The 11,993-nt window shown below is 46.6% G+C and overlaps 1 protein-coding gene and 2 non-coding genes across 3 annotated transcripts; all 3 read right to left on the reverse strand.

Annotated features, from left to right (window-relative positions):
• Positions 1 to 1,534: 1,534 nt before the first annotated feature.
• Positions 1,535 to 1,668, reverse strand: LOC112128647 (small nucleolar RNA SNORA31). The gene has a single exon (XR_002911137.1). It is a non-coding gene; the product is annotated as a small nucleolar RNA SNORA31 (small nucleolar RNA).
• Positions 1,669 to 2,393: 725 nt separating this feature from the next.
• Positions 2,394 to 6,563, reverse strand: TPT1 (tumor protein, translationally-controlled 1). The gene is made up of 6 exons (XM_002824239.5): positions 6,208 to 6,563; positions 5,878 to 5,951; positions 5,164 to 5,354; positions 4,670 to 4,775; positions 3,836 to 3,952; positions 2,394 to 2,605 (listed from the first exon to the last, which is right to left on the reverse strand). Exons 1-6 carry the CDS (start codon positions 6,233 to 6,235, stop codon positions 2,603 to 2,605), a joined length of 519 nt encoding a protein of 172 aa, XP_002824285.1. The 5' UTR covers positions 6,236 to 6,563; the 3' UTR covers positions 2,394 to 2,602.
• Positions 2,697 to 2,826, reverse strand: LOC112128646 (small nucleolar RNA SNORA31). Its single transcript, XR_002911136.1, has one exon. It is a non-coding gene; the product is annotated as a small nucleolar RNA SNORA31 (small nucleolar RNA).
• Positions 6,564 to 11,993: the final 5,430 nt, after the last annotated feature.

The following is an 11,993-nucleotide window of genomic DNA, read 5'->3' on the forward strand; positions in this document are numbered from 1 at the left end:
TGAGTCATATCATGTAACTCCTCTGCTCAGAGCGCCTGTGGTTTCCTTGAGGTCTGGTCTTCCTTCCTTGTGCACTCACACTGCTTTACAACCCTTCCTGTCTTCTTGGGTTAGCAAAGTGGCCACTTTTTTCCCAGAACACATCACACTCCAGACTAACTGCTGTTGTCTTGGCCTGGAATGGTTTGTCCTGATATCCACATGGCCTACTTCCACACTTTCATTTGTTTTCAAATGTCACATTACAAGGACCTTCCTAGAAAAGTCCTCTTGCTCCACTCAGTTGTTCTCCACACGTTAACAAACCCTAGGGCCCACAGGCTACTAAAGCATGCCTGTGTTAAACTTAGCATCAAAGACAAAATGTTACGAGTTTCTGACATCAGAAACGTCTTGACCCTAGGAATAACTAGAAAAAGATATAAAATGAGACAGTCTTCAAAGTCTGAGAAGATTCTATCTGGAATCTTCAAAGGTTTACCATGAGGTAAACAGCTGGGGTTGATCACTTCTGGCTTAGACAGACATGATAAAATGCTATGTCCCAACCTTGATTGGATCTGGATGTTGGGAAAACAGCTAAGAGCACTGAAAGGACAACTGGGGAAATAGCTCTTCTGCGGAACTGAAAATTTTCAAAACAAGTTGGAGCAGTGGAGCCCACAAAGCCTCTGAATTGCTACTTGTCTGTTTCAGGCTTCCAAGGCTAGTTCACCAATTAGCTTCCATCTCTCACCTCAAGGCCCTCTCCACTATCCTGGTTTCCCCAGCTTTGACCACTGCCTGAAAATTCCCTTCCTGCTATCATTTCAGAGGACAAAAGGCCCTGTAGACTCACACTTTTCATTACAATGTCAAATCAGAATGCTAAGCCAGGTGCAATGCCTCACACCTGTAATCCCAACACTTTAGAAGGCCAAAGCTTAAGGATCACTTGAGGCCAGGAGTTTTCAGACCAGCCTGCGCCACATGGCATAACCCAGTCCCTACAAAAAAACTATCAGAATGCTTAAAATTGCTATTAAGTTTCCAATACGTATTTAGGTTTGTTTCCAATCACAGGGGGCTGGGGGTTAACGTTAGTATCTGCCTCAGGTTTTGGACACTAGGGCAAACTTCAGATTGCTCAAACCACTACATTCACATGTTCAAGCAGACCAGAGTCACCGGCTTGCTTTTAATCTTTTCTTTTACAAGTGTAATCAACCAGGTAAGGCTGGTAGAGACTATTTCCCAAACCTCACTTTTTGAAAATTCCCCTCCCAGGGTGGGCCTGCACTTTGGGAGGCTGAGGTGGGCAGATCTCCTTGAGCTCAGTAGTTGAGACCACCCTGGGCAACTAAGCGATATTCAGTCTCTACAAAAATTAGCTGGCCATAGGGGTGCATACCTGCAGTCCCAGCAACTAGTGAGGCTGAGGTGGGAAGATGGCTTGAGCACAGGATGCAGAGAACGCAGTGCGTTGCTTGTGCCCACTGGACTACAAGCCTGGATGACCGACCTGCCTCAAAAACTCTCTTCCCATTTTTTTTCCCCCTGTATTCCTCTATTCAATCTCAGCTGCCACAATTAGACAGACGGAAAGCGCAAGGACACGTTTTTCTTGCATCTGTGGCGGAAACCTTAGCAGCAGATAGCAACTGCTCCAGGTCTGTCAAATAGATGCATTTTCTTATTCAGACACGCCGTCTTTTCAGATACAAAATAGAGAACATTTTTACCCCTTTGCCCACCAGCCAGCCCACATTCTGTGTACCTTCATCTTTTAAATCAGGGGCTGGCAAACTTGCAGGTTCTAGTCTGTTAGACACAACTCTGCTCATGCCCTGACAACAGCCATGGTCAATCCATAAATGAATGAGCATAGCCACGTTCCAATAAAACTGGACTCGAACTTAAATTCCATATCCCACAAGGTATTCTTTTCCCCTCAACCATTTAAAAAGGCAACCAACCACCTTCAAGTGTACAAAACAGGTGGTCGGACAGGCTAGTTTGCCAGTCCCTGTTCTAGTTACCAGGGAGTTTAACATTCATCCCAAGAGACTTGGCTCTCTTTATGTGAAATAAGCTGAGACAAAGTTGCTTCCACTGAATGAGTCTCTTTTTATTCTCTTGGTAATCTCTTCCAGTTAACTACTTCCGTTGTAGGTGATGAAATGGGTAAGGCTCCACACTTCAGATGTTGGCACTGCTATAAGCATGGTCTTTCCCTTTATTGCAACTCAAAATCAAAACCTCTGATTCTTTTTTATATTCCAGTCCCAGAAGTAGTCTCCACTGTAGAAGTTAATTGATGAGTAGTAGCCTACAACCAGGCTCTAGCTTCTCCAGGAACACTACAGGATGAATTTAGTTTAAATATGCATTAAACTAAAAGGCATTCTCTCAAATGAGTTTAAATGCATTTTATTTTTAGACAACCTACATGACATGTTTTTCTTAAAAACAATGCCTCCACTCCAAATAAATCACGGTCAAAATAAATGAAGAGCTCAAGATGACATCAGTCCCATTTGTCTTAAGTCCTGGTGTTGTGTGGATGACAAGCAGAAGCCAGTTATGATGACAGGTGATAGATCCAAAATAATTGCCAAATTTGTTACTGTAAAAACAAAAACTACATTAATATTTTTCAAACGTTACACTGCAAAAGTTACATTGCCATTAACATGCAGCCTACATTTCTAGGCTATAGATGTATTCCCCAATTCAATCTGGGCCGCCACAAAGACAGACAGAAAGCGCAGGGATTTCTTTCTTTTGCATCCTAGTGCAAACCAAAAGAACAACAGTAAATTGTTCAAGGTCTATCAGTGGATGCAGAACACCCTTACCAAATCAGCAATAGCTCATTTTCCAGAAGGCTGTGGCATGTACCACCCACACCCTGCTCTACCAACAAAAACCTCAGATACTGCCTGAATAACCCCTTTGGTAAGTCATCTTATGCTGTTCTAAGTAACTTCTGTCTACTGTTGACTCTAATCTTGCTTGTTCAGTATAGCTTTATGTTTATCTTCTTCCTAACTTATATAGAAGCCTATGAAAGCTAGGATAATGAATGCCTTTGTTTCTGTACAGCTTCCAGCAGTTCCTTCCATAGCAGACACCGAGTTATTTATTATTAGTAAAGCAATTTGCATGCCAGTTCAGCAGTCAGCTCTATTTACTAAAAGCTAGTACTGCACTAGGCTTTTCAATGATCAGCTGCCCGTTATCAGTAAACCAAAGTGATACTGATCCATACGTATACAGCAAAACGTAATTATGAAGTGAAAGTGAGGCCATATCTAGAGGAAGATCAATGGTGTTCTCTGATCTCCTTCAGCATTTAAACTCTACTGTATTTTTTTGAGACAGCACCTCACTCTGTCGCCCAGACTAGAGTGCAGTGGTGGGATCTCTGCTCACTGCAACCCCCCTCCCAGGTTTAAGTGATTTTCCTGCCTCAGCCTCTCGATTAGCTGGGATTACAGGTGCCCGCTGCCATGCCTGGCTAATTTTTGTATTTTTAGCAAAGACAGGGTTTCGCCATGTTGGCCAGGCTGATCTCGAACTCCCAACCTCAGCCTCCCAAGTGCTGAAATTACCGGTGTGAGCCACCACGCTCAGCCTAAACTGTACTTTATTATGCCCCATCTGCACTCAACGTTTTCCACAAATAAGATTCTAAGCCTTTTTACATATGAAACACAATTCTCTTGATCCCCAAAAACTAAAACCATGTTTCAGAACGCTGTAAAACTCAATCTCAGTGTCACAAAACAATTGCAACTCACATCTAAAGTATCTTTTTTACATTACTTATTTTAACCCACTCCCTTGTACTTACACATTTTTCCATTTCTAAACCATCCTTAAAGAAAATCATATATGGGGTCACACCATCCTCACGGTAGTCCAATAGAGCAACCATGCCATCTGGATTCATGTTTTCACCAATAAAGAACTTGGGAAGCAAACAAGATACCTAGAATTAGACCATTACATACAAATACATGCCACTCAAACTACAGTACAAGGGAAGGTTTAGGCCACCATAAAAATCAAAACTCCAGTACCCAAAAGCTCTGATGCTCACTTATCATAGACATCTGTTCACTAGATTAAGGCACCTTAATAGTGACCTAAATAGAAAAATAATGTACAGAGCAATCCAGGAACACTAGCCTTTCAGGAAACCTTTACTCTCTCAGTCCTAAATACAATCCCGAACCCTAAAGCGTGCTTATATAGTCACCCACAGGGAACATAAGGCTGACAGTGATAGAATATATCATACAGTCTGGAAGTATCTTATGGCCAGGGGATGCATGAAGCTGGAAAATCAGAGGAAAGGGAAAGCCACTGACATTTTTCAAAAGTAGGCTTAACAAGCTCAGATACATTAGGAGGAGGACCAGTAGCAATGAGACACATTAGAATTGTAAGCAGAAAACTGAAAGAACACTTATGTGGTTAAGCAATTCACGAAAAGAGAAACTGAGAAATGTCATCTGGGAAGCAAATTTTCAATCAGAAGACAAGATTTGGAAACACCTGAGAGCTGGGAAAGCCACTTTCTACACCTGGAATACTAGTATAGAATTGAAGATTAATCAACTTAATTTTTGCTCTTGCAGTTAAAATTGTACAATCCTTTGATCCAGATACTTAAGGTATTTACCTGGTAGTTTTTGAAATTAGCAAGGATGTGCTTGATTTGTTCTGCAGCCCCTGTCATAAAAGGTTTTACTCTTTCTGGTCTCTGTTCTTCAAGTTTCCCTTTGATTCTAAAACAACATTTCATTAACAGGTTGAAGTATTGAATTTTCAGTAAAATCAATTTTTAAAGTAAAAAATATCCAAGCTTAAAAAAAGAAAACACTGAAAAAGACAACCAGCTGTTAAGAAATTACTAGTTCACAGAAAGTATCTTTCAAGAATGTTTACATTTCTTGTTGACTATTTTCAAAATACTATTCTAATTCTAAACGGAAACAGACTGCAGCCTTCAGTATGCTATTAGAGAAAAGCAACCACTCTTTTCAGTGAACTCATTAATAAAAAAGCAAGGACTTTCACAAAAGTATATCCACTGCGAAAGAACCTCAAAAGTTAGCCAATCTTTAAATCCTGTAAGATTCTAGACATCAGCTAGGTACTGCCAGTATCACTTACGATTTCATGTAATCTTTGATGTACTTCTTGTAGGCTTCTTTTGTGAAACTTGTTTCCTGCAGGTGATGGTTCATGACAATATCGACACCAGTGATTACTGTGCTTTCGGTACCTTCGCCCTCGGGGCCTTCAGCGGAGGCATTTCCACCAATGAGCGAGTCATCAATGTTACCTTCTGTCCTACTGACCATCTGCCATTAAGAAAAAGCAGTATAGTTGCAAAAGACACAAACGCATCCAAAGCACCTTCCACGCCAATAGGTCACGGATAAGACGTATTCTTAGTTCTTGCTGAAAATAAAAAAAGCACCATTTTGGGAATAAAGTTGTGACCCGTGGATTTCTCAAAACGGCCTAACTTAAAAGAGTTGTCTGTTGGCCGGAACAAAAAATGGGGTCATTAAAAAGTTGTTTCCAGTTGCGGGCACGTGGTGCCTCTGGTTGATAAGTAGGGACAGGGCAAACACGAAAGGGCTCGGGGCTCCTGGAGGCATCATGACCCGGACAACCCCGGGAGGAGGATGGGCGCCGAGGTGGCGGGCCTATTTCCAGGATCAGCTCCGCCTCCAGTTTTCTAGAAAAACCCAAGCCCGGAAAGAGCGTCTCCTCCGCCAGGAGGCGGCGGGGAGGATTGCACAACCTCAGGCGGGGGAGCGGCGGAAACCCGAGCCTGCTCGGCCCGGACTCCCCCACGCGCAGGCCCGACCGACTCACCTTCCCCTCCACCTCCAGGCACAACCCGTCCGCGATCTCCCGGATCTTGTAGATGTCGGAGAACATCTCATCGTCTGCCGGATACACAGAGCCGCCCATCACCGCGCGCCCGGCGCCGCCATTTCCCTCATTTCCCGCGCCGGCGGCCACACGCGGCATCTGCCCCTCCCGAGAGCACCAGAGCCGGGCGCGAGCCCCGGGCACCGACCCCTCCGCGCTCGGCTAAGGCCGCCGGCGTCCCCTAGGCCCGCGACTGCTGCGCCTTCCCCGCCCCCACCCGCACCCCAGATCCCCGTGTGCGGCAGTAAGGGTAGTGAAGTGAGAACTCACGGCTGATGAGGTCCCGGTAGATAATCATGATGGCGACTGAAGGGAGACGACGGCGGCGCTAGCTTTAGCACGAGCCTGAAACTCGAAGCGAGCGCGGTGCAGCCGGAGCGGCGCTCGGGGGGAGGGGGGAGCGGGCGGAAAAGGCCGACTCAGCCGCTCCCCAACCTCATATAGAGGGCACGTCCCTCTACGTCATCGTCCGCTGCGCCTCCGGAAGCGACGCAGGCGGTGACGTGGCACGAAGAGCCGCGCGGGGGCGGGGCCACAGCGGGGGCGAGTCGGGGAGGTGAGCATCCGGGGACTTGACGCGGACACACAAGGCTCCGTTCCACGGGGCACGCCAGCGGGTGGGGGTGTGGGCGGGGAGGTGCGCGCGCAGCGTGGGAGGAGGCCAACACTCGGGGCGCTCCCTAGCCCTGGGTGGGTGGAGCGGGAGAAGCCGAGTATGTTGGACCCGGCTCCGCCGTACCCCACGGGGCCGCCTGGAGAGGTGCTGGGAGCTGGGTGGAGCTTAAGAGGAATTAAACTTTCGCCCTGCGCCTCGTCCAGCCTAGGTTCCACCCTTTTCTGGCAACCTGAGTATCAACCTATGTAGAAGAACGTTGCATTTAGGGAGGGTCAGGCCCTCTGGCCTGGGGGAGATCTTGGGACTGCCCGAGGGCCTCTGACAACTTTTCAGTATCTGCCTCAGGGCTGCCCCAGCTGGAGTTTTTCGGACGCTTTTGTGGGGGCACCGCTGAGTCCGGGTAGTGGGACCCAAGTTGTCCTGCTCGGCCCCTGGGGAATAATCGTGTGGGGCGCAGGGTCTGTAGGAAGGGACTTGGAGAGGAGGGAAGATGTCACGGGAGTCTGCTCAGGGTTTCCATGTGTTCCAATTTTGTCCCATAATTGAAAGCTTGTGGCATTCTGTGGCGGACGGCTACGGAGCTAGCTCTTCCTTTTACTATTTCGCACTTGGTCTTGGAAAAGTATGTTGTTGCTTTAAGATGAAGTTCAAATTTTATCCCTGGTGCTAGAGGGTCACACAAACAAAGGGAGTTTCCCATCTGCCCCACCTGTTTTTTGAAGGACTTTACACCTAATTACTAAGTATTAAAGCAAAACAGGTCCTGCATGGTAGCTCATGCCTGTAATCCCAGAACTTTGGGAGGCAACTACTGAAACCCTGTCTCTACACACACACACACACACACACACACACACACACACGCACACAAATTAAAAATTAACTGGGTGCAGTGGTGCCTGCCTGTAATCCCAGCTATTAGGGAGGCTGAGCTGGAGGATCACTTGAGCCCGGGAGTTGGAGGTTACACTGAGCTATGAGGTTACACTTTGCTCCAGCCTGGATGACAGAGCAAGACCTTGGCTCAATAACAAAACAAAACTTTCATTTTTAGTCACATCCTCACATCTTTGGCATAAGGCAAAGATATATGCCAGTATGAAGTCTGAAAACTTGTTCGATTTAGCAAATATTTTGTGCTTTGTATCCCTTAAAACTAGGATTTGCACGAAGATCCCAATTGTGAACAAGTTCGATCCAGTCTTATTCATAGAAGTGTTCATTCTGGTAAATCAAAGTATCAGACAATTATAATACATTAACAATTGTTCATAAATCCAATAATATAGCATTCAGCAGAGTAAGAATGCAACCCTTGGGAAAGAGCAGGACACAGGATGGCAATTGGAATGATGGAAAAGTCAAAATGCAAGAGCCAAGAAATTAACCCCTTTAAGAAGATGGGGGGACTGGGCGCGGTGGCTCACACCTGTAATCCCGACACGCGCCTGTAATCCCGGCTACTCAGGAGGCTGAAGCAGGAGGATCGCTTGAACCCGGGAAGCGGAGGTTGCAGTGAGCCGAGATCGCGCCATTGCACTCCAGCCTGGGCAACAAGAGTGAAACCCCGTTCTCCCCACCCCCAAAAAAAGAAGATGGAGATCTTGGATGGAAAACTCCAGAGGACATTGGGCAACTGGGAGGAAGCTAAAAATGGGGTGAAAGGGATCCCAAAATAAATGGATATGACACATGGTCAGTGAAGGCTCTCTGAAACCTCATTTCTGGAATGTATGAGATGATTATCACACATTAATACTGTGTGAACATTTTTTTTCCAGATTATTACAGTATAATTATTTTCTACCCTGCCCGGCCCAGACGGAGTCTTGCTCTGTCGCCCAGGCTGGAGTGCAGTGGCGTGATCTCGGCTCACTGGAACCTCTGACTCCTGAGTTCAAGCGATTCTCCTGCCTCAGCCTCCTAAGTAGCTGAGATTACAGGCGCCTGCCACCACGCCCAGGCAATTTTTTTGTATTTTTAGTAGAGACTGGGTTTCACCATGTTAGCCTGGCTGGTCTCAAACTCCTGAGCTCAGGCAATCCGCCCGCCTCGGCCTCCCAAAGTGCTGGGATTACGGGCGTGAGCCACTGCGCCCGGCAAGTATAATTATTTTCCTCAGTTTTAATATTTCCAAACTATTCAGAAATACTATCATTGACCCATGCAGTACTCTCAAACATTACTCTCAACTGCCCAATCTCATATTCAGGTCGAAACATTTCTTTAAGTTTTATAAAGATACAGTCGTGGTGAAAAAAAGTACTGAAGAGTCATGGCACCCTAGATTAAAATCTTGCCTTTGGCCGGGCGCAGTGGCTCACGCCTGTAATCCCAGCACTTTGGGAGGCTGAGGCAGGTGGATCACTTGAGGTCAGTAGTTTGAGACCAGCCTGGCCAACATGGTGAAACCTCGTCTCTACTAAAAATACAAAAATTAGCCGAGCCTGGTGGCGGTTGCGTGTAATCCCAGCTACTCGGGAGGCTAAGGCAGGATAATCGCTTGAACCTGGGAGGCGGAGGTTGCAGTGAGCCGAGATTGCGCCACTGCACTCCAGCCTGGGCGGCAGAGTGAGACTCTGTCTCAAACTACAAACAACAAGAAAAATTTTATTGATAAAATTGTGGGCTCCGGCCGCCCCATCTGGGAAGTGAGGAGCGCCTCTGCCCGGCCGCCACCCCGTCTGGGAAGTGTACCCAACAGTTCCGAAGAGACAGCGACCATCGAGAACGGGCCATGATGACAATGGCAGTTTTGTTGAAAAGAAAAGGGGGAAATGTGGGGAAAAGAAAGAGAGATCAGATTGTTACTGTGTCTGTGTAGAAAGAAGTAGGTGTAGGAGACTCCATTTTGTTCTGTACTAGGAGAAATTCTTCTGCCTTGGGATGCTGTTGATCTATGGCCTTGCCCCCAGCTCCGTGCCCTCTGAAACGTGCTGTGTCAACTCAGGGTTAAATGGATTAAGGGTGGTGCAAGATGTGCTTTGTTAAACAGATGCTTGAAGGCAGCATGCTCCTTAAGAGTCATCACCACTCCCTAATCTCAAGTACCCAGGGACACAAACACTGCGAAAGGCCAGAAGGCCACAGGGACCTCTGCCTAGGAAAACCAGAGACCTTTGTTCATGTGTTTATCTGCTGACCTTCTCTCCACTATTATCCTATGACTGTGCTATAGCCCCCTCTCCGAGAAACACCCAAGAATGATCAATAAATACGTAAAAAAAAAAAAAATTGCGGGCTCTGAAAAGAAAAGATTTGGAACACCCAACCAACGAGAATAAACAGACAGTTGAGAAACAGTTTAGTGAATAGTGAACAACTTTATTTAAAATGAAATAAGAATAGAAAAGAAAAATCACGTATAAAGCAAATCACAGTAAAGATGAGTATTATTTTGTGAAACTTTTATTTTATTTTATTATTTTTTGAGACTGAATCTCGCTCTGTTGTCCAGGCTGGAGTGCGGTGGCACCATCTCCGCTCACTGCAACCTCTGGCTCCCAGGTTCAAGTGATTCTCCTGCCTCAGCCCCCTGAGTAGCTGGGATTACAGGCACGCGCCACCACTCCCAGCCATGTTTTAGATTTATGTATGTATGAATGTACTAGATCCCACATATATTTCTTCCTGTGGATATAAGTCAAGTGTTTTGAAATCCATTGACTTGGGCAAATTTTCTTTTCAAATATATTACTTGGCACCATAAACTGTTCAACTTCAGCAAATGATTTTTTTAAATGACCCCAATGTTTTGTCAGTGCTTATATTTGACTCTAGCTCATTTGAACAGTTTTTGCCAGAAGGAGAAAACAGCCAAGTGGAGATCTGGCTTGCTGTGTAGGGGCTGAGAGAAGTGTGATCATTCTGACCCTCTATTAGCAGGAAACTGCTCAACAGTCAGGTCTTGAAAGTAAGTTGAGGCAACTGCAGGAGGGCTGCATGGCGGGAAAGAAATTGCTGAAAATAGGCTGGGTGAGCTGGCTCATACCTGTGAGCCCAGCACTTTGGGAAGTGAAGTTGGGCAGATCACTTGAGGTCAGGAGTTTGAGACCAGCCTGCCCAACATGGTGAAACCTCGTCTCTACTAAAAATAATAAAATTAGCCAGGCATGGTGGTAGGCGCCTGTGGTTCCAGCTATTCGGGTGGTTGAGGCCTGAGAATTGCTTCAACCTGGGAGGTGGAGGTTGCAACGAGTCGCGATTGCGCCACTGCCCTCCAGCTTGGGTGACAGAGCGAGACTCTGTCTCAAAAAAAAAAAACAGAAATTGCAGAAAATTTATTTTTCTTCCCTCCCTTTTTCACTACTGTCCTTGACTAGTTAAAAAAAAAAAAAAAAAAAAAAAAAAGCCGGCTGGGCGTGGTGGCTCATGCCTGTAATCCTAGCACTTTGGGAGGCCGAGGCAGGTGGATCACCTGAGGTCTGGAGTTCAAGACCAGCCTGGCCAACATGGTGAGACCCTGTCTCTATTAAAAATACAAATATTACCTAGACGTGATGGCAGGCGCCTGTAATCCCAGCTAGTCGGGAGGCTGAGGCAGGAGAATCACTTGAACCCGGGAGGTGGAGGTTGCGGTGAGCCTAGATTGTGCCATTGCACTCCAGCCTGGGCAGGCCTAGGTGGGAGGCTCACTTGAGGCAGAGTTTGAGACCAGTCTGGGCAACATAGCGAGACCCCATCTCTATGAAAAAAAAAATCATTGAAAACACCTCAGTTTTCTCTCCCTCTGAAAAAGAAGCTACTGTCTATAGAAACAAAAGGTGGCCCGGTGCGGTGGCTCACGCCTGTAATCCCAGCACTTTAGGAGGCTGAGGTGGGTGGATCACGAGGTCAGGAGATCGAGACCATCCTGGCCAACACGGTGAAATCCCGTCTCTACTAAAAAGTACAAAAAATTAGCCAGGCGTGGTGGCGGGCGCCTATAGTCCTAGCTACTCGGGAAGCTGAGGCAGGAAAATGGCGTGAACCCGGGAAGCAGAGCTTGCAGTGAGCTGAGATCGTGCCACTGCACTCCAGCCTGGGCGACAGAGCAAGACTCCCATCTCCAAAAAAAAAAAAAGAAACAAAAGGCATAGACTTCGCTCAAATTGCCACCCTCTCCACAGGCTATTCTTGACCATCATATTTAAAATTACAATCCCTGCCTCTTGGAAATCTCTGTGTTTTTGTTTTTTTTCCTTTTGAGACGGGATCTCATTCTGTTGCCCAGGCTGTGAAGCGGCACAATCACAGCTCACTGCAGCCTCCGCCTCCCTCCTCAGCCTCCCGAGTAGCTGGGACTACAGACACGTGCCACCATGCCTGGCTAATTTTTCTATTTTTAGTAAAGTCAGGGTTTTGCCATGTTGGCCATGCTGGTCTTGAACTCCTGGCCTCAAGTGATCCACCCACCTTGGCCTTTGAAAGTGCTGAGATTACAGGCATGAGCCACCATGCC

The sequence above is a fragment of the Pongo abelii genome, chromosome 14 (assembly GCF_028885655.2).
Source record: "Pongo abelii isolate AG06213 chromosome 14, NHGRI_mPonAbe1-v2.0_pri, whole genome shotgun sequence".
Classification (NCBI taxonomy): Eukaryota; Metazoa; Chordata; class Mammalia; order Primates; family Hominidae; genus Pongo; species Pongo abelii.